The sequence below is a fragment of the Mizuhopecten yessoensis genome, unplaced genomic scaffold (assembly GCF_002113885.1).
Source record: "Mizuhopecten yessoensis strain PY_sf001 unplaced genomic scaffold, ASM211388v2 scaffold1311, whole genome shotgun sequence".
Classification (NCBI taxonomy): Eukaryota; Metazoa; Mollusca; class Bivalvia; order Pectinida; family Pectinidae; genus Mizuhopecten; species Mizuhopecten yessoensis.
Window position 1 is genome coordinate 575,032 of NW_018403983.1, and position 23,167 is coordinate 598,198.

The following is a 23,167-nucleotide window of genomic DNA, read 5'->3' on the forward strand; positions in this document are numbered from 1 at the left end:
TGGTAGGACCGGACACTTCAGTGGCTGGTGTGGCTCTAGGATCAGACAGTCCTGTTAATGTGGTTGTGATGGTAGGACCGGACACTTCAGTGGCTGGTGTGACTCTAAGACCAGACAGTCATGTTAATGTGGTTGTGGTGGTAGGACCGGACACTTCAGTGGCTGGTGTGGCTCTAGGATCAGACAGTCCTGTTAATGTTGTTGTGGTGGTAGGACCGGACACTCCAGTGACTGGTGTGACTCTAAGACAGACAGTCCTGTTAATGTGGTTGTGGTGGTTTTCAACAGGCTCCAAATGGTTCCAAGTACCTCAGAATAGCAGGATTTGCTCTCTAGGAAATTATCTTAATAACCCTCATAAGTGTTTGTGTGCCCTGCTGTGATTTTCCAGCCAGTACCTTCTGGTACCCCATGGTCCTACTATCACTTGTCCATACGGAAGCTGTTTTGGCCGAAGGTACTCTCAAAGTTTTCTTATTTGCCTTCAATGCTTGTAAACCTACCGCTGGCAGGTTCTGGTACGGCAGCGGGTTCAGGTTAGGAGGAACAAATTCAAGTTCTGACAAGGGGGAGTTTGGCTCAAATTCATCTAGTAGTGGAGTCTCTGGGTTCTCCATTTCGGTGATCAATTTGAGTTGCTGTAACAATGTTCAAATTAAGAACACAAAATGTCACATAGTCCACACCTGCAGTGTGCTAGTACCAACGCCTATGGCATGTGACTCTTTTTCCTGTCAAACTTACTCATCAAATATGCCTAGCAAAAACCCAACGTTTACCGAAATGTCTCAGTTCCACCTGTCAACTCAGTGTCAGTCAGGAAATGTCCATTTCAGATAATCAAATCATATTTACCACGAGCAATAAAATGTTTTTGTTCAGAATTTACTCCGGATCAGGCCTATTCAGCATGAAGCGGTCAGGCTGTTCAAAATGAATGCTGCCCCATGTCAAGTTATTTGCTGGTTGGTCTATTTTCTGGTTACTCTTCCATTTCTGCCCAATTGTTTAAGGGTACTGATCAACTTTAGAATTCCCTAAATTTAGTTCCAGCCGTATCACTGATTTCAGATCTGGTACAATATCCCCACTGTTTTCATCTCTCATAGCGGATATTACCTTTATCTCGGCTTTGATACAGTGAATTGCACTGTATACAACCAATCTTATCCTTTCTCGATAATCACTTGTTGTCTTTTCTAAACACACTGTTACTTGTCTTTGGATCTCCTGCCTGTCTGAATGTTGATATCACAGTCTCTAGACTCCAAACAAAAACAACAATAAGACAAATCCAGACAAGTTTGTCCTTACACTATACACTAAAAAAAACAAAGGTCCCCCCCCCCCAACCCCCACAACACAACACAACACACACACACACACACACATACCGAATACTTACACTTCATTTTTCAGATCTAACATTTCTGACTAGTTCTGAACATCGCGACCTTCGATGTCCTTCTGGTAATAAAAAGTACTAAACTACCTCAGTCCTTCCCGAAATCTGAAGTTACTCTCTTCTTCATCCGATTTCGAACATATCTAATTTGTGAACACGTCGCCTACGTGAACCGCCGATACTGATGATAACGTTTCCTATGATTAACACAAGATTGGCCATTTACTATGTCACTTTGATATACAGCGCTACAGGACTATCCGACTATATTTTAAACCAGACATGTTAAATCATCTCAAGGCAATTTCGTGTTTCAGAATACTTCTATTGAAGAGAACGTCTAACCAAGGAACACGCTGAAAACGAATGCTATTATAGTAGTATAACCTTCATGGAGTCATGAATTTCCACAGACTCCATCCGTTATTGATCGTGGTTACCATCATGATCCTATCCTAAAGCTAGTTCAAATAAAATTACACAGAATGAAAAAAAAACAATCATACATGGAAATATATTAACATTATTCCATATAAGTAGTCTATAATAATTTTGCTTCCTCATTGTAGATCACATCCGATAACAAAAGAGAAGTCTTAGGAGATATCCTCTATACTGTCCGGTTTCCTGTAATGGATAAGGATTTCTTTCTCAAAGAAGTTTGTTATCACAAGGTACTTCCTTCTGATGATGCTATTCAAACCATCAACTATCAACATCACCAGGAGAAGGTCCCGGGCAATAAACTTAATCATACCAAGAGAAAAATAGAAACATAGGACAAAACAACGAGTGTGGCGTTTTGCTGGACGCGTTCAGGGCAGCTATCTCTTAACTGATGTAGTTGCTGGTATTGAGTCGGTGACTTTTTCAGTATCTCACAGTATACGCTTACTAGGATTTGGATCATTCTACTCCCTCGGTGACAATCCGTCAACGTAGTTATTTACGAAAATAACGAAGTTGTTGACAAAGCTGATAACATATCTCGGGTTAAAAGCAAATTGGATGACATTGGGGAAGTTTTGTTGAAGGACAGCGAGTACATCCATCTCAAACCTTACAATGTGTACACTATAACAGAACATACATATCATAATAGAAAGTATTACAGCAAACATACACTCGGCGATACATTGCAGTTCAAACATACAACGATCACATTTCAGACACCTGTTGTTACTTTGCAAAACGTCCTAGGAAACAATAGACTTCAAGTGCCATATTTATGGCTGAAATGAAGTTGACATAAACAATGACATTCTGGAATAGAAAATCATAAATGTGCAGTCACATCTGTTAATAGTCTGTATATAATCATAAAGGAACATTGTCACCGCCTCGGGGTTTTATATCTAACGAAAAAGCGTTACGACTTGTTAAGTTGTTTTGTGACTTATACTTGCTTATCTATATAATTCGAACCCTTGGCCTGTAGATTATAAATCAGGCATATTTGCCATAGTAAATTGTTCATGGCATTTACTAGCAAAATTATTACAATTAAAGGGACATCACGTGAAAAGCCATTTTAATGAATGTATGTATTGTATGCACTTCCACTTATGTTACCTCGCTATACCCATATTCATAGTCCGTTCCAAATGTCCAGTTTGATCACTTGCATTGTTCGGGGAAGCCCTGCTAAAAGTAGCGCCGATAACGTCACCTGACTAGGCAGTAACGGTTTCCAAACGGGCCCCCATAGAGGGGCCGTAAGGCTACTGCAACTTCTTATCGCACTATGCAACCAAGTAATATGATTTCTAAGTCCGTATTAAAACTTATTGAACAGTAATTATTCATCATCAGATGTTTTAATCAAACACTTGGTAATATTCAGGTTTAAAATGTATTTAGCTTTAAACATATTTGTTAACCATAACATTGAACAAGGGATATATGGGCACAAGTTTTTACAATTCATCACAGCCTCCTCCCGTCATACATTTACAATTAAATGTCAACAATTATAATTGGCATAAACATAAAGTACATATATAAATATATATTGAATTTAGTACCGGAATGTGACCGGAACAGATGGTACGGGGCTAAACACCTTCCCTCGACCATGGGACAAACCTTTCTGTAAAAAGGAATATTCACGAGACGAATATCCCTTTCCAAATGGTTTCATAAAGTGCATATATGCAATGACAAACTACACGCGTATAAAAAAGAGAAAAGTTTGTGAATATTTGTATTACATTGTACAACTCAATGCCTTTGGTCATTATTTTTCCTAGACCATGCATATATATATTTATGCGTACTCTCTTTCCCACTTTCACTCTCTCCATACGCTGACACTTAGTAAGTCATATTAGCCATCACACACAATAAACTGTGTGGCAAAACCACTACGTGTACATGTAGAATATGTGTCAGATATGGAACGTGTTGAGATACTTAATAATTATACTTTTTCAATAATTTACATAGATTAAAGCATTCTTGTAAATGGACACTTTTTATTTTGAGACAACTTTTCTTTAATCATTTCATTTTTGTCCGAAACAGAAGCCGTAGTTATCGGCAGCACGCGTCATTTTTACAACGTAAACAAATGTCTTTTCCCCTGTTTTCAAAACGTATTCCGATTCCATCTATGTTATGCGATCCTATTTACTAGAAGTAGGTTTTCCTTCCTCTGTTTTTCATTTTGGTCCATCATTTTAGCATTTTTAATCCAGCTGCGATAACGTAGCTTTCTGACGAAGAACGTTTTTTTTATATATTGCGTCGTCGCGCCAGAGGAGGCCGGGTATTCATATTAGTAATAATTTATATCTGCATGTAAAAACAAACAAAAAAACGTTTAATTCAGCAATATAATTAAATCATATCATTTTTCTGAATCCGTTAATATTATAAATTATGTAAATCTAATAGCGCACGTATCTCATTTGACCCCGAGTACCGACAGAGGAGAGGACAGAATACGCCGTGGCCATCGCAATAGTTATCCCTTGGAGGGCCTCATGGCAAAATCAAACTAACCAGTCACATATCCCTTCCTTTCGCATAAACCACTGTATATTTATAGAAACACAAAGTAAACTCTCTCCGATAAATGCCCATTAACATATTAAACTAAGTTCATCTGTGCTCAAACTCAGACAAAGATACTAGCGAGGTTAATAGTTTTAGATATTTATTCAAAACATAAACAGCGCTAGTACTTCTGTCGATTCCATTTCAGCTAAACCGGCTATCCGGAAGAATACATGCACCGTACTACATTTCTCCTTTGAATATTTCCCACCTGCAATAATGATTCCGTAACGTACTCCTTGCGCTATCTTTTGACCATTTGGCAACTTTTCGCTTCGTAGCTGACACGGAACAACACTTTTCTTTTGCTTACTTCACACGGCCAGTCATTTTGTTTACAAAGAAATGGTGTGCTATGCGCATGCGCTAGTACAGGGAAATCCCCGAACAAAACGTTGGTCAGACAGGTAGAAATACCGATGATTATCTTAGATTTAGTCATTTTTATGAATCTATTTCAGTCTCACTTGATATGTTTATGTAGTATTTGAAAAAAAAAATTATAAAAAAAAATAGTTACTTAACCGTGATGCCCCTTTAAGAAAATCAATGTACAGTACAAAAATACATCATTGTTTGAATATGTTACAGTGTAGCACTTTTGGATGGACATATTACAAAACGTATAGCGGATCTTTTATACTAATACACACTAGCATATTGTTCCCGTTTAAATACAACAAAGTATTGAGTTACTTATGGGTACAAATTATAGAATTATACAATTTCTGTTTAGGCAGAGGATAGTGAAACGCTCTGAATTGGCTGCATGTTTGGGTAAAAGATAGTGTAGCGCTCAGGATTGGCTGTATTTTTGGTTAGAGGATATTGTAGCACTCAGGATTGGCTATACGGTATGTTTGGGTAGAGGATATTGTAGCACTCAGGATTGGCTATACAGTATGTTTGGGTAGAGGATAGTGTAGCGCTCAGGATTGGCTATACAGTATGTTTAGGTAGAGGATAGTGTAGTGTTCAGGATTGGCTGCATGTTTGGGTAGAGGATAGTGTAGTGCTCAGGATTATCTATACAGTATGTTTGGGTAGAGGATAGTGTAGCACTCAGGATTGGCTATACAGTATGTTTGGGTAGAGGATAGTGTAGCACTCAGAATTAGCTATACAGTATGTTGGGTAGAGGATAGTGTAGCACACAGAATTAGCTTTACAGTATGTTTGGGTAGAGGGTAGTGTAGTGCATAGAATTGGCTATGCATTATTTTTGGGTAGACAATAATGTAGTGCTCAGGATTAGCTATACAGTATGTTTGGGTAGAGGGTAGTGTAGTGCTCAGGATTGGCTATACAGTATGTTTGTGTAGAGGGTAGTGTAGCTCTCAGATTTAGCTATACAGTATGTTTGGGTAGAGAATAGTGTAGTGCTCAGGATTAGCTATACAGTATGTTTGGGTAGAGGATAGTGTAGCTCTCAGGATTGGCTATACAGTATGTTTGGGTAGAGGAGAGTGTTGCGCTCTGGATTGGCTTTACAGTATGTTTGGGTAGAGGATAGTGTATCACTCAGGAATGGCTGTATGTTTGGGTACAGGATAGTGTAGCGCTCAGGATTGTGTATACAGTATGTTTGGGTAGAGGATAGTGTAGCGCTCTGGATTGGCTATACAGTATGTTTGGGTAGGGGATAGTTTAGTGCTCAGGATTGGCTATATGTTTGGGTCGAGTTCCTGTATCCTTGTTACAACATTGGATAAGGTTAAGTATTATGCTACCTGTGTTATTTGTGTGTCATTTACTTGCTATATTTGTTTCTGCGTAGATACCGAATAAAGATGTGTTTACCTATGGGTGATTATCACTTGTGATTTATAAAACATATTTTTGAAAAAGTGGTACGATTGCTCTAATTTATCGGAAAACTCCCACATTCAGCAAAAGGATTATTATATCCTAGTAATTTATTTACTCGTCAACTATTTATTTTTTTGATTATCAACCCTCGGAATATTTCCTATCAAAATTGAAGAGTATGTACGACTCTCCATATTGTGTTTGATACATACTTTATAAAACTATTAAAATGACGAGACGATGATACTTTACCGTTAAAACCCATCTCACAAATAACAAAGATTTCTGCAGGAATATTGGAGTTGATCACTTTATCATCAAGCCTTAAGAAGGCCATAGAACATGACCTAGAAAATTAACATATATATATTAATTGATAGGTTTAGATTGTTTCGTCCTAGAAGGTGAAAAGGATACCCAGACGACATTTCCTCATGAATATTTAGCCACCAAATGACAGTTTATGAAAACCGCAGCGTTTAAAATTTGTCGGTGGTTTAAACATTTTTTCCTTGAAAAGATCTATAACTGGGGTTTTTCGCCTAGAACTTCACTTTCCAAATCTTAGAGCAAAATAACCTTCATTGTTTCAATGGTGTCGACGAAAGGGTATGCAGTAAATGATCTTTGATCATATACTGCAAATAACTAAATGCAATATACTTACATGGTTCAACACAGACAGATAAAGTATTTGTTTCTAACAGCAATTTGTAATACTTAAAGCATTTAAAACATTTCTTTTTCTATTATTTTGGTTTTGATGGGAATGATGAAGTTATAAACGGCTGTTCGGTTGATAGGGTATAAGGTAAGTTAAGGGCGTACGTATATGCGTGTAATATACGCAAGCATGTGTGAACGATGCCTGGAGGCAGGTTACAATGCATGTTGGCGTTCTTGCCTCCTTGCGTTAGCGCCGATCTGATGATTACTATGTAGTGCTACCTAAATATAATACCACGCCGAAGGCACCAATTACAGTATTCCATCCGGTCACATTATACTGATATAGCGTGAACTAGTTGTTAAGGAATGAATAATAATTACCTAGTATAAGGACTTTGAGATGTCCCGGCGTGGAGACAGAATCAATTGCCTTCCTTTGACGGATATTTCATACTTAGGTCAAAATGGAAGGTTTCCTGAAAAAAAGGCGATTAGAGACGATACGGTTGTTTGAAAGAAAAGAGAAAATAGAAAGATTCCTATCGTAGCAATGTAGGTTGCAGATCGATTTATTTCCTTCCTTAGGTCAAAATGGAAGGTTTGCTGAAAAAAGTTGATTAAAAACGATAAGAGACCATAATAGATTATAAACGTGGTAATGAAGACAGTAGATCAATTTGTTTCCTTCAATCACCCTCAGCAGAAGACGCAGAGGAAAACCTTGAATGTAAAGGGAGTCCAACATTTGTCATTTTTCATGATATGGAGTGTGATACAGCAAGTAATTTCTTTCCCTGAACCTGTAGCGAATATCCATGCTTTATTTGAATATTGATGAATTATTTAGTTATTATTTATATATTTAATCTCAAACTGCAATCCTGTTATGTGTAGATGATTTTTTATAAATATGCGACTATTACCTGCCTTTAACGATGTATTCCTTTTAGAACAGACAATCCATGCTTATTCATTTAAAAATGTATATCTTATTATTATTTTCTAAACTAAAGCAACAAATACCAGTTTACTCTCTGTTGCGAATTCCAACACAAATATATGCTCAATAAAACGTTTTGTCAAAACCATCATCTTATTTGCATAACCTGACAAATACAAAGGAGAATGCTTATCAATTATATTTGTCCCGAAGACTCAAATGGTATGAATGACGAATAGTTCATAATATACCCATCGACATATAACATTACTGTAGTATGGACGACCTAGTTTACATAGAGGCTATCCCGTTTATAGGGTTTGAACGATAAACCAGATAGCAGACGAAAACAACAATAATAACACATCCATAGGACTACCTGCTGTTATTGGCCGTAATGTTTAGTATGATATACCGTGTTACCTCTAACAAACTTTCTTGTTAACAGAAATTAGCGGCGCAGTCATTCAAAAATGGCCTCCTTTGTAAGACCTGAATAGGACCCGGTAAGGTATGAATAGAGTAAGGGTGTACGTAGGTGTATACATGCTGTTGTATATTGTTATATAAGGAAATGTTTTAACGCATTTATCCTGCATACATATTAAATATGTCATGAATATATTTCTCATTTAAAGGGATCTTTCAGTTTATACCTGGATTTTTTAATAGCTGGTTCATTATTCCTAACGCCTATTTTCCAATAACGATTTTCTATAATTTTATATACGTTAAGATACCCATTGTCAATGTTTTTGACTAATAGCTTCTTTGCATCGAATGCCCTCTGACTGTATACCTATAGTTTATTGTATCGACGCAGAATAGTTTATTAAAACGATTACAAACTGTCATCATCAGCTGTTAAGTGATGCCAACAGGATGTAGGCAACCACTGTCTTTTTTCTAAAATGGTAGTGTACACTTAAATCATGCAAACTGACATCATCTGACATACAATGTATGTTAACCTAAAAGAGGGTGGTATAAAACGGTCATATTTTTCCTTTGCTGTATTCCTACATGTGTTTGTGAACAATTATGATATTAGTACTATTGATAAGTTCTAAATGGACGTAGATATACAGTACAGGAAACACTGACATTGTTCGACTTTCTGCATCAATAAATACACTTTTAAATATGCGTGCTTTCTTGCTTCGTGTTGCTTGAGATTACTTTATGGAACACTTTATCGATTCCAAATCATTTATATTGGTACAATTGTATATTGATCAATTTGAACGAAATAAAGACGGTACCAATTTCCGTGGAACAACTTATTTGATATTGTTAACTCGGTGTCCGAGTCTGGCTTTTGCAAATGTTATCATTTTTCATAACAATATTAGTTGCCTTTATCTTTAAGTAATTTTACCTGTTCATAAAATGAAGAAAATAACATCATTTTTAATGATGAAATAGTTAATACAGATAATGGACAAATTGTTATTGCAGTTTATATTTTATGTCTCATTTTATCGGTATTAAACGTTAACTTGACATCGTATTTTTGGATAATGTGGTTAATAAGAAATTCTTGTTAATGGAAATATGTAGTTATAACATTGGTGTGAACAATTTTAATTCAAATATAACTGTTTGCGTAGCACTAACGTACCGTTTGCGTAGCATTTCCTTAGCGTTTTGACGTATACGGGTCTGTATGTTATGTTGAAATCAATTCTGAATTCATATGCTATTTCTTTCCCTTAGATATGTTTAAAACACGTTTTTTCATATTTATAATGGCTTTGCTATCTTCAAGTACCCTTTGCTAGACCCCTTACCATGTATATCGGGTGCATTTGGAAATACCATTTCATTTAATTTTCGGTTTGGATTGACACTGATTCTATCCAAAGGACGAACAATTATATAAGGTATGTAGCGCATGCTATTGATACATTTTCACATAAATTCATGTATAACTGCATCACAATGTAAGTAAACTATTATATTACGGATAATTAACAACTATCTTTGTCACGGTAAAGGGAGCACAACAAGGTGATCTCTTATTGTGTACTATAAACAGTGTTCATTCACGGGTAAAGGTAAAAGAAGAAAATATAAAGTAAACACTAATTTAAACATATAAACATAATGTAATGTTGAATGTTTGTAACAAAATACGGGTAATATAAAATCAAATGAAAAGGTTGTCATTTGTAGTTCCTGTCGTCAAGAAGAATGTGATTTAAACCATTGTTTATTTGTGTGTTTTGAGTAACTTCATACATCACGTCATCGCGTGAGGCCCCATAAGGGACCGAATGTGTAGTAAAATATAACCTTGTGTTTAGCTTAAACGATAAACAACTGTTTTCATCTAACCTCTTAATGAATAGTATTATTAAAATTAAATTTCATACACGAGAAGAATTCTGTGTGATAATTAACTTTACCGCATGTAATAGAGACATTACACATTTAAACACCGATACTAGTATCACAGACATAATGACGACTGCTGCACCACCTATATCTGACTAGCAATCGGGGAAAACCCTGGCAAATGATTTGACCATATCGGCACTTCCGGTACAGCAAGTGACGTCACTATGGTAACTTAACAATAAAATATCCACGGAAGTCATCATTTCTAACGATAGTTTATGTGTTTATTGTCAAACAATATGATGTTAATATCAATTATTCTTGTACTCAGTATGTTACACTGAGAGGAACGCGATCCCTTGTTATGTTTGTTTGTTTGTAGTGCTGTATAAAATAGTAGGTACCCGACGGGGGAATATCTTATTATCATCAAAATATAGATACGACCTCTTGTATAACTTACAGTTACGGGTAATATAACACGATATATATTTCTTCTGAACCTTGCATCATACGGAAATAAATGAATAGTGTTACTTTATATGTAAAGGGTCACTATCGTTGTATTGTCGTCATATTCGTCTTGTCTCAATCAGATGATTGGTTTGGTGTTATTTCGTTGAACATCTTATCAATAGCTAAGTTATTTTAAGGACAGCCATCCATGTGTACTATTAATGGGTGCATATGTGTACGTGTACTTGAGACAGGGAATGCTTGTGTAGTTGCCTCCTTGTGATAGTGTGGATCTGATGCCGACGTTACAGTGCTATCTCACTGAAATACCATGCCGAAGGCACTCATCACACCATTCCGCCCGGTCACAATATACTGACAACGGCTGAAACAATTGTTAGGCAGTGAATAAATCTACCATTTAAAGGAATTTGGTACATTTGTATATCCCGGCCTGGAGAGAGGAACCATTGCCTTTCTCACCTTGGCGAACGCACAACATCAAAGCCAGAATCGCTTTTGTGTCCCCAAGTAGAGAGATCATAAGTAAATAGTGCAGGGGGATCAAACATTAGTCGCCTCTTACGAAACATGCGCTCGGTAACAGATGAATTTGCGAATTCGACACGACAACTAGGGGGAAAACCCTTATTTCTATAAATTTGGTATGTTGTCACATCTCCCACATACAATTAGCGGATCAACTTGTTGTTTTGATCGGTATACCTATTTATTTGGTATGATATGTTTTCACATTTCCAACAAAACCACATGATCACCTGGTGATATTGGTCGTTATATCTATATATTTGGTATGTTGTCAAACTTCCCACATAAATTTATCTTGAAGCTACTTCATGTTGACCTCAGACTTTATACTAACTAGAACCATGTGCATACAAAGATTACGTTTGTTCAAACTATTACAACAGACAACTCTTGCACGTAAGCCACACTGCCAGAAAGTAAGGATAAACATATTTTTTTAATAATATTGGTATTACAATTTCTTTTGACACCACATAGCACAACGTTTCATACTGAAGAGTATTGTAACGCAAGCAGCAATCTTTGTGTTTTTCTTATGTTTCAGAACAAATGTATTTTCATTGCATTTATATTATTACTAATTATAAACCTTAAATTGACAAATCAGGCATAGGTACAGTAGGCACTCACAAAGTTAGGTCTTTCTTCATTACTAAACTAGACTTTTAAATACATTTTGGATGATGCCTACTTGTTTTAATGTTTAGGTTTTGAAACATACTTCAATTGATAGATCCTTTTGATATCAAAATTATATTCATATTTTTTTCTGTTAAGTATAAACGTGTAAACCATTGCTTCTATACGTTTATGCTATCTTCTTGTACCCTCTAATTGGCCCCTGGTCTATATCAAGTATGTTTTGGTTGCGAATGACACTGCTGTTAGCTTAGGAAAGGGCAATTTTACAATGTATGTAACCCCTGGTTATGGTATATGTTCACATGTTATCTTTAGTTATCGATAATGATAATACTGTAAGACCATTTTACAATGTATGTAACCCCAGGTTATGGTATATGTTCACATAATATCTTTAGTTATCGATAATGATAATACTGTAAGACTATTTTACGATGTATGGAACCCCTGGTTATGGTATATGTTCACATAATATCTTTAGTTATCGATAATGATAATACTGTAAGACCATTTTACAATGTATGTAACCCCTGGTTATGGTATATGTTTACATAATATCTTTAGTTATCGATAATGATTATACTGTAAGACAATTGATGCAACTAATACCAACATGAACTTGTCGCTTGCGATCAGTTCTAAGGATAATTTTAATTTTAACTTTTTAATTTGAACATACAAAGCATCGTTCTGAAAACTTGTTCTTCTTGGACCTGTACCCTGAGAGGGACGATAGCTATAGCATCTGTTTACATGCACTAATTTACACTACTTTGAAATATTGGGGTACCCGAAGGGGAAACTCCGGCCTCGTGTTTAACTTACCTTTATCGCTTATGCTTACACAACTGCTAATTAATAATGCTTAAAGTTGATCCTAAATCAATTGTTATTTATCAACATGTAATTTACAAAAGAAAATGAATCATTTAGTCACTACATGTTCTAAGCTAGGGTAATTATTGCGTTACTTATATATTCAGTCTTTTTCTCTGATAGTTTTAAGAGCAATTTTACCACTGCAACGAAAATGATACATAATGTAACTTTAGTGTACTTATTTCTAAAAACTATTTTCATACGGTATAACGTACCAATGTAAAAGTTACAGTAATGATTTCATCATCATACAGATATAAAGGTATAACACTAACTTTGATTATGCAGATGAAATGCCAACTTCTTCACCTTCATCATACTGGCAAGTTGGTAAAACGCTATCAGAATGCTTTGACCATGTCTTCACTTCCGGTATAGTCAGTGACGTCACATTCCTTGTCGGCGAGGAAATGGAAAGGATTTCCGCCCACAAATTGGTCCTCATGAGCAGAAGTCCAGTATTCTACCCCATGTTGGAGGGTCCGATGGCCGAGAAAGGGGATATACCAATCCCGGATATTTCTGATGAGACATTTAAGTTGTTTCTGAGGTATGCATCCTTTGGTTTGTGATTGTATTGACCTGTTGTTTCACGATGCGATCTCGTTAAAGTCAACTAGTTTGGGTCCTGTAAAGGAGTTGTTCTGTCTACAATGTTATTACTGGCACATATGTAATGATTTCGTAAAACAAGCAACAAACACAGAGTAACATTATAATTCTGGAGGTTTACCATTTTACAATATCTTCAATAACATTCATCCGTTTTGAACTATGTTAGATTTAAGTTTTACTTTATTGTTTACATGTACATCTGCTGTATATGTATATGTCATTCGAACCGGGACGTTTTGCAAATTGATATAAAGCGCATACACTGTGTCGAACAGAACAATACAAATAGATCACTCAGTCATATCTTGACAAAGGGACCAGTCGGTCTTGAAACGCTGCGATTTTTTGTATACGTACATTTAATATTAGGTAAAACTTTGATATAACCTTTAACATACTTTGTTTTGGTTTGTCATTGATTTGAGCACGATGGTAGTGTACTAAGCAATGTAACTATAGCTACCGGTACCAAAAATAGTAATACTGACACTTAAATGGTTCGGTACAACATTTGTGTTTAAAATGTAGCTCTGTACTCCATGTTATATGTATCACATGCATTTAATCACATTTATGTTATATAGGTATCTGTACACAGACTCAATTGACCTGACGTTGAGGAACGTGGTCCCCGTGTTAAACGCTGCCAGGAAGTACTGTGTTGACATCTTAGTTTCTCACTGCGAGAAATTCCTTGCTTCGAATTTATCATCTGATAACGCCTGTCTATTTCTGGAGCAGGCTCATGTCTTCGTGTTGGATAGTTTGAAATCGGACTGTCTTCGATTCATTGATGAGAACCCTACCGCTGCTCTGACTTCTGAAGCCTTCACTGACCTGTGTGTGGGCTGTGTTACAAGTATAACGGAGTCTGATAATCTTCGTGTTACTGAGAACAACGTGTATGAAGCCATCATCAGATGGGCGGAGGCAGAATGTGCTCGTCAGAACCTCGAGGTAAGTTGTTTTGTATCATTAATTTCATTTGAAACATTTCAATGTTTATATATATTTAAGATAATTCCTTCTAAAACACAGATTTATTTGCTCATCTAAAAGATTTCTAGTAATATATTTTCCAGTTTTCGCACAGAATTTCAAAGCAATATGAATATTCCAAGGATTTATAATTTTATAATAATGAATAATGAATGCTAAATATATGTATACTAGCGGAAAAATAAACTGTGCATGCCTAAAATGTGTTATAAAAATAAATATGTATGACGTAGAACAACAAGGTTTTCAGGGACAATTTATTTGTTATTTATTAACAGTTGCATTCCATTTTCCACGTTATGGAATCAATAAGTTCCGCTCATGAGTGACGTAAATACAATAGGGGTCAATACTGAGTTCACAAAGTTAATACCTCGTATGTCCACCGTTTGCCTGCATGCAAGCATGGCAACGTCGACGATTGGAGCCTATCAGACGGTTCAAGAATGCTTGTAGGATGGCATTCCAGATCTGTACCAACGCTGCAGGCAAATCAGCCAACGTCACCGGTTGATTGGGTAATGCCCGTAATATGCGCTTCATTTCATCCCAGACGTGTTCAATGGACGATAGATTGGGGGATACATCAGGCCAGGGCAACACGTCAACGTTCTGCTGGGCCAGAAAGTCCATAGCGACACGAGCTGTGTGTTGCCTGGCGTTGTCCTGCTGTTGCGTAATGTGACGTTGCTGCCCTTGCACGAATGGAACGACGTGGGTCCAGAGGATCTCGTCGGGGTAACGTAGCGCATTCAAATGCCCGTTAACAACCACCAGAGGTATTCTCTCGTTTGCTGTGATGCACCCCAAATCATAACGCTGCCTCCACCGAAATAACGACGTTGTAGCACACACGCGTCACTGAAACGTTCTCCAACGTGGCGATAAACTCTGGAAAGGCCGTGACTACTATCCAGGTGGACTCGCGACTCGTCCGTAAACAAAATGCGTGCCCAATCCCGTCGAGTAAATTGCAGATGCCTTTGCACCAGGCCAGACGTGCTACACGATGACGTGGCAGAAGAACTGGGCGGATTGCTGGAGGTCGCGGACGGATAGCTCGTTCACGCAATCGATTCCGTACAATTCTCGGGCTTATTGGTAGCAAACCATCGCTTGTCCGTGCAGTCAAACTTGCCGTTTGGAAGCTTTCTCAAATGGACAAGCTAAATATGGTTGTCCTGTTGACTTGATGTCACACGTAGTCGTCCCGCACGAGGTCGATCGCCGACGTGGCCAAACTGTTGATGTCGTCTCCAAAAATCCCGGATTGTGTTTCGATGGACATGAAACGTGTAGAGACAACGGCTTGGCCGATACCAGCGGCCAAGCCGTTGTCTCGGAGGCGGTCATTTTCATTGAGCCTCGGCCTAGCATTAATAACATTATAATGCTGTTTTACTGTTCAATGGTCTCAACAGAGTGACCCAACAGTTGAAAAATACATTTCATTTCAGTAATAATTACCATAACTTTAGTATGCATATACAATACCTACACCCATCTTTGTAGCCCAAAAACAAAAGATTCAAATATCCCTACCTCCCTACCGTGACGTAACCTCTATCTCGATGACAGAGCCACGGAGTGATCTCCCTTCCTCTTCCTTTTATGGCGCCTGCTGCATGCTGACGCACGGAGCTTGCTCCAATTCAAAACTTTGTTTTGTCGGTTTGGTTTGAGTGTCAACTCATATTTTTGCGCAGTTTGTGTGCCTTTTACCCATCTGCCCTTATTGATATAACTAATTGTTGTTGAAAATTATTTTTGTGCCTTTTACGGCCGGTTATTTTACTCCACGTGTGCCGGTGGTGTGCCACGGTCCGCCATTATCGTGGGTTAATTTCCGACCTCTGTTTATTTCGGTGACGGTTGTTTGTTTCGGCAAACGTTATTTATTTTAACCGTTTTCTGATTTATATTACGGGTGAAATTCTTTCTACGTTGCGTACTTTGTACTATCGTATTTTATCCTTATTTTCCCGTTTTATCTGCTTGTAAATTTTTTGTTTACGTTCGCTTTGGAGGGTATGTCTCGGTCGGGACAGCGACGAGGTAGTGCTCATGGGTGTTCCCATTTCTTTGTGGAACGGGACCCTCATGATGCCTGTCCCAGGTGTCGTCCTTGCAGTGAGGTTTCGCCTTGTGAACTTTGTTCACAGTCAAAATCTCAGGGCAAGGACTTCATTGTTCCAAAGCTACCCTCAACTTACCGTAAGACAGATTCGTCTGTTTCTTCCGGTAAGCGAGGGAAGCAGAGAGGTAGGGGTCGTGCCACCAGCTCTCTGGGGTCTGGTGGTACTGTCTCTGTTCCTGTCTCGGGGGGTCTTGCTTCGGCAAGTCCCTCTCGTGAGCAGGGGGTGGCCCTTCCTGTCCAGGAACTCCCTGGAGTAGGGGAGGGGCAGCCTGACCCTGGCTTGGCACAGCCAAGGGTCGAATTGGCCGGGAACGCCCGTAAGCTTTCGCGCTTGCCTTCGGGTAGGGACTACCGGCCGCCGGTCACTGACTCTGTCAGTGATCCCGGCATTCCAGGTGGTGCGGTCGTTGGGGACAGTCTTGGTGCCGGGCCTGTTCTTTCGGGTTCAGGTCCTGGTGTGACAACAGACTTTCTTTCGGGATTGTCTGTGTCTACCGGGATTAGTGACGCGCAGCTCACTAATCCCGGCATCAATGCTGGTCAGGCATACCCTCCCGGTCAGTTACCCGGACCCGGTCCTATTAGGTCCGGTCCCGAGTTTCATTCTTCTGGGAACCTGGGGGGTTTCCCCCCAGGGGTTGGGTTTGCTGGACAGGGGGCCGGTTTCCGGCCTCCGTTTTCCCCTGGCTTAGGGTATACGGGTGCCTGCGGGCAACCATCCTTGGGCCGCCCTTACCAGCCTGCGGATGGTTTTGGGTTGCGACAGCATCCCGGCAGTTACGGGCTTAGCCCGTACATGTCCGGGTTTCCACCTGGAGGGAGTGGCGGTCCACCTTCGCCCTTTGGGCAAGTTGGCCAGCCCCAGTCTCAGGCAGGCCAGTTTGGCCAGTTCTGGGGTCACTCCCAGCCCGCGGGACCTTTCCCCTATCCTCCGGGATATGGGTTTAACCCCATGGCATTTCCGTCATGGAATCCTTGGGGTTTGGTCTCTCCCTCGCGGAGACGTGTTAGCAGTTCTGTTGACCCCCCCCAACTTTCTGCTACTTCGGGGGCCTTATCGGCCGGTCCTAAGAAGGTGTGTCGGACCTTTAGGACTTCTGCCTCTCGGGCAGGCTCGTTGGTCTCTGGGTCCAAGGGTAGGGTTTTGGCTACTAAGCCTAAACCTACAGCCACGGCCGTTAGGCGCACTGCACCTAAACGCCGGTACGGGGAGCCTTCTCTCGGGTTGGCCCCTCTGGCTGGCCCATTTCCTCCGCCCCAGGCTTCTGGTCTGGATGGTGTGGAGGCTATGGACGTTGAGGGCGCGGGTATGGCAGAGGACAATGATGTTGTTCATCTTTCACCTGGTTGTTCGGATATAGACGCTGGTCTTTCCGAGTCGTCTGACGACAGTCCTCAGGAGGGCTTGCCCTCAGAGGAGGACTTCCAGGATGAGGGAGACCCTGAGGCTGCTGAGGTTGAGGCCCAGCATGTGTTATCCGGTATGCGGGGCCTTAGGGCTGACGTTTCCCGGATTCTTGGGGAGGAGGTTTGCCCACCACCTTCGGCATCATCTGTCCCCGAGTCCACCACCCTTTTGGGTTCTTTGGTGGCTCCTCGGGTGTCCGCTCGGTCGGACCGCTCTCTGCCAGAAGGCACCATTGTGTCTTCAGCTCTGGCCACCGCCCAGTCTCGGGTTTTAGGGAAGAATTCTTCTTCAACCCGTAGTCCTGGGTATGCTGGGTTGCAGCTCAGTGTTGGCGATTTGTCAGAGGTGCACGCCACTGACTATGCCACACATGATGGTCTGCTTGCCCCTCAACCAGCTAAGCTGGAATCGAGGGAACTTGCAGCTTGGCCCGGTAAATCGGTGGACCAGGTGGTGTTCGGTCCCAAAGAACACCACAAGATGGAGAGACTGCTGCGTCTCTCCATCCAGATTCTGTCGTATATAGACTACCTGACGGTTTGTCTATATAGGGTATCCGACTTGCCTGAGGGTCGGATTACCGAGACAGAGCAGGCCGACATCCAGGACAGAGTGACCTCTGCCCTGAACGGGGCATTGAGAGCGCTGGCAGCTTTACAGGTGTCATCCCTCGTCAATGTCTTGTTGGCTAGGCGGTTTTCAGTTTTGAAAAATCGCCCGGTCGATGAGCCTTACCGTTCCAGACTGTTGACTGCCCCCTTCTCCTCGTCCACTCTTTTTGGAGGGGCCCTTCCTTCTGTTCAGAAGGATTTGAAGGAGGACTCGGTCGCCTCTGCACTTCCGGTAAAGAGGATTCAGGCTGAGAAGGCTAGTATCTCGCAGGGGTCAGCGCCTCCTAAGAAGAAGGCTAAACCTTCGGCTTCGCAGTCCCCTGCGCAGCCAAAGTATAAGCCTCCCTTCAAGGGCAACAAATGGAAGGGTAAGAAGGGTAAGAACCCTCCTGGGGGTAAGAAGAAGGGTTCCTGACTCTTTTCTTCCCTCCTTGGTCGTGTCAGACGACGAGTTTGGCCGGGAGGAATGCAGTCCTCTCGGCTCAAGCTTAGGTCCTTCTCCCGCAGGATTAGGCTTCGGGTCAGCAGACGATTCTCTTGCCTGGCAAGGTCTCGATCTGCCTCGACCAGATCTTCCTGTGGGGGGTCGTCTTTCTGCTTTCCTTCCAGAGTGGAAGGAAATTACGGAAGACGCATGGACCTTGTCTGTGATCAAGGAGGGGTTAGGCATTCCGCTAGTGCGGGATCCGCCCTTAGCGTCAGAGCCAATCTTTTTTCCTCCACCGGGGGATCCGGAAAAGGCTCTGGCGCTCCAGGAGGAAGTAAGGACCATGCTTACCAAGGGCGCGGTCGAGGAGGTTCCTATGTCGGGATGCACTCCCGGGTTCTACTCCAGAATGTTTCTGGTTCGGAAGAAGTCCGGGGCGTGGCGTCCCATCATAGATCTAAGTGCCTTCAACAAGCACGTAGATTCTCCTCACTTCAAGATGGAGACTCCTCGGGGTATTAAGGTGTCATGAATTTCCACAGACTCACTTCCGTCATTAAAAATGTATCGTGGTAACAATCTTAAAGATAATTCAAATAAAATTACAACAGAAGAAAACAACTAAATAAACATGAAATAAAATAACATTTTCAATAAAGAAGTTTATATTATGTTTGCTTCTTCATTGTAGATCACACCCGATAACAAAAGAAAGGTCTTAGGAGATATCCTCTATACTGTCCGGTTTTCTGTGATGGATATTGATTTCTTTCTTAAAGAAGTTTGTCATCACAACCTACTTCCTGCTGAGTATGTCGTTCAAATCGTCAACTATCAACATCACCCTGAGAAGGTCCCGGGCAGTAAACTTAATCATACCGAGAGAAGAATTGATAGGACAAAACAACGAGTGTGGCTATTTGCGGAAAGTCTACAAGGCCCCAACATCGTCGGTAGTGAACTTGCTGATTTTGAGTCGGTGGCTTTTTCAGTATCTCACAGTATACGCTTAATAGGATTTGGATCACTCTACTCCTACAGAGACAATACTGTAAAAGTAGTTATTTACGAAAATAACGAAGTTGTTTACAAAGCTGATAAGATCTATCGGGTTAAAAGCGAATCCGATGACATTGGGGAAGTTCTGTTGAAGGACAGCGAGTGCATCCACCTCAAACCTGGCAATGTGTACACTATAACAGTAAAAAAATCTCATGGTAGAATGTGTTACAGCAAAGGGGCAGTCGGCGATACATTTCAGTTCAAACATGCAATGATCACAATTCAGACACCGGCTGATGCTTTGCAGAACGTCTTAGGACACAATATAAATCAAGTGCCGTATTTGTTGCTGAAATGAAGTTGAATTAATAGTTACATTCCGGAATAGAAAATCATTATGGTGTAGTCACATCTGTTAACAGTCTGTATATTTTTTTTTAAGAAACATTGTCACCGCCTCAGTGTTTTATATCCGAAGAAAAAGCGTTCCGACTTGTTAATTTGTTTTGTTACTTATACTTGCTGATCTATTTATTGCAGCATATATTCATATACGGAATAAATATATATATATTCACAATAATTTTTCATTTTTCACAAGCATATCTTTGCCTCAATATGATAATTCGAACCCTGGACCAGTAGATTATAAATCAAGATTTCTTTCAAAGCACTGTCATTATGACATTTAATAAAAATGTCATTTTAAGGTTTTATAAATAAAAAAATCTGTACAGAAGTATATTTTGAGTCAAAGTAGTATACTGTTTATCATTTGGTATAATATTGGGCACCTGATGGTCTGCTGTCCTGATGCAGGTAGAGGATATGTACCGATATAAAAGTCCTGATTGTCTCGTGTTAATGCATCCTTTCGAATCGCATAGTGAATCGTTCCTATTTGATTGTAACATAGTTTAGCTGTATTGATTGAGAAATCATTGTATGTTTTATAAAAAAACCTGCAACGTTCATGTTTGAATATATGTCAAAGTGTTGCATTTTTTATTTACAAAACCATAGACTATCAGATTATGTCATAATGAAACAGAGTGTCTTTTGATACATTGTATTTATACATGATAAATTATCATTCTACTTCAAATATATTACAGTGTAGCACTTCTGGTTGGACATATTAAATAACGTTTAGTGGTTCTTTTATAAAAAATACACAATAGGAACTCGTTTCCGTGTAAATACAACAAAGTATTCAGTACCTGGGTAAACATTACATAATTATACAATTTCTGTTTGAGTAGAGGATAGTGTTGCGCTCAGGATTGGCTATATGTGTGGGTAGATATTCTAACTCCTTGTTACAGCGTACCTTTACGAATTGAACAAAGGACAATGTAAAGTTAAGGTCGAGTATGATGCTACCTGTGTTATGTGTGTGTGTCAGTTACTTGTAATATTTGTTTCTGCTTAGTTGCCGAATAAAGCTTTGTTTTACTTATGTGTGACTTTTATTATCGATATATAACCCAGGTTTGTTGAAAAAGTGGTATTATTATTCTAATCTATCGAAAACCTCCCACATTATTATATGAACAAGGTAATTATTTACTCTTCAACTTTCTTTTTCAATTCATGCATTTAACTAAAGTTGAAGTGCACTCAAGCTCGCCCTATTTGTGGTAAAATGTCTTTGTTTGTATTTGTGTAGATGAAAGTGGTTGGACTTTGGTTTGAACAATAATAAACCAGATAACAGACAATAACATCAATAAGAATACCGTCATATTATTACCTACTGATATTGGCTACAAGGTTTAGTATGATATCGTGTTACCTCCTACACACGTCCTTGTTAACAGAAATTAGCGATGCAGTCATTCAAATGGCCTCCTTTGTAAGACCTGAATAGGACCTGGTAAGGTATGGATAGAGTTAGGCCATTGATGGTGTACGTAGGTGTATATATGCTTTTGTGTATTGTATTTTAGGAAGACCTGTCTTTAAAGCAGTTAAACTGTATATATAATAAATATATCATAATGAAATACAACTATGTAAAACATTTATTTCTCTTTTAATTTGATATTCTCTTGTAAATATTACGGTCATGTTATCTTCGAGTACCTCGGGTGCATTTGGAATGACCATTTTATTATAGTTTCGGAGTGAGACTGATTCTGTCTTAAGGCTTGACAGTTATATAAGGTATGTAGCGCATGCAATCGATATATTTTCACCTAAAACTCATTTATAAAAGCATAAGATTGTAAGTAAATTATTATCTAACGGATAATTAACCACTATCTTTGTCACGGAAAAGGGAGCACAACCAGGCGAGCCTCGTATAGTGTACTATCAACAGTGTTCATTCACGGGTAGCGATGAATAAGAAAATATAAAGTTCACACAAATCTGTACATATAACCATCATTTTAATGTTGAATGTGTGTAACAAACCATGGGTAATATATAAAAACAGTTATAAAGATTGACGTTTGTAGTATCTGTCATCAGTAAGAATGTGACTTTAGCAATTGTTTACTTGTGTGTTGTGAGTAACTACACGTATTACGTCATCGCGCTAGGCCCCGTAAGTTAGTCTCACGAGAGGGACTCGTCGAAGCAAGACCCCCCGAGACAGGAACAGAGACAGTACCACCAGACCCCAGAGAGCTGGTGGCACGACCCCTACCTCTCTGCTTCCCTCGCTTACCGGAAGAAACAGACAAATCTGTCTTACGGTAAGTTGAGGGTAGCTTTGGAACAATGAAGTCCTTGCCCTCTCGTCTAAATTATTAATGAATAGTATTGTGAAACTTAAATTTCATACACGAGAAGAATTATGTGTGATAATTAATATCTACCGATAATGATAGGGACATAACACATTTGAACACCGATATTGGTATCACAGACATAATGACGACTGCTGCGCCACCTATATCTGACTAGCGATCGGGAAAACAATTGCAGGGTGATTTGACCATATCGGCACTTCCGGTACAGCAAGTGACGTCACATTTCTTCTTAGTTATATGTTTAGCAGGGTTCCTTAGCACGTGTTACAGTGTACTATTACTGGTTGAACAGAGGACACATTACCGTTCACTATAGTGTTAGACCAGGTGAACAATTGAGGTGTTACATGTGGGTTGGTCAGTTGTAATATTTTCTTCTTCTTAAGTATCACATAAAACGTTTGGTTTATTTTTTTTCCACAAAACATCCCAATTCAACAAAGATAGTACATGGGAATAAGTA

At 39.5% G+C, this 23,167-nt stretch overlaps 2 protein-coding genes across 3 annotated transcripts in view; both read left to right on the forward strand.

Annotated features, from left to right (window-relative positions):
• Positions 1-23,167, forward strand: part of LOC110459005 (BTB/POZ domain-containing protein 6-like) — a 61,566-nt gene that overhangs the window by 10,244 nt on the left and 28,155 nt on the right. Inside the window, exon 4 of one of the 2 annotated variants that reach the window (XM_021511032.1) lies at positions 1,975-3,369. The exons of the other annotated variant lie outside the window; for it this stretch is intronic. Within the exon in view, the coding sequence (XP_021366707.1) occupies positions 1,975-2,184 (210 nt within the window). The 3' untranslated portion in view covers positions 2,185-3,369. Of the gene's footprint in view, positions 1-1,974; positions 3,370-23,167 lie in introns of those variants that run through there. 2 annotated transcript variants of the gene reach the window in all.
• On the forward strand, positions 9,676-21,379 carry LOC110458996 (BTB/POZ domain-containing protein 2-like). Its single transcript, XM_021511016.1, has 4 exons — positions 9,676-9,763; positions 13,035-13,296; positions 13,946-14,318; positions 19,635-21,379. Exons 2-4 carry the CDS (start codon positions 13,040-13,042, stop codon positions 20,301-20,303), a joined length of 1,299 nt encoding a protein of 432 aa, XP_021366691.1. The 5' UTR covers positions 9,676-9,763; positions 13,035-13,039; the 3' UTR covers positions 20,304-21,379.

Coding starts and splice junctions, on each gene's coding strand:
- LOC110458996 (XM_021511016.1), top strand. CDS start 13,040: ATGCCAACTTCTTCACCTTCATCATACTGGCAAGTTGGTAAAACGCTA. Junction 13,297..13,945: donor ACATTTAAGTTGTTTCTGAG/GTATGCATCCTT, acceptor TATGTTATATAG/GTATCTGTACACAGACTCAA. Junction 14,319..19,634: donor GTGCTCGTCAGAACCTCGAG/GTAAGTTGTTTT, acceptor TCTTCATTGTAG/ATCACACCCGATAACAAAAG.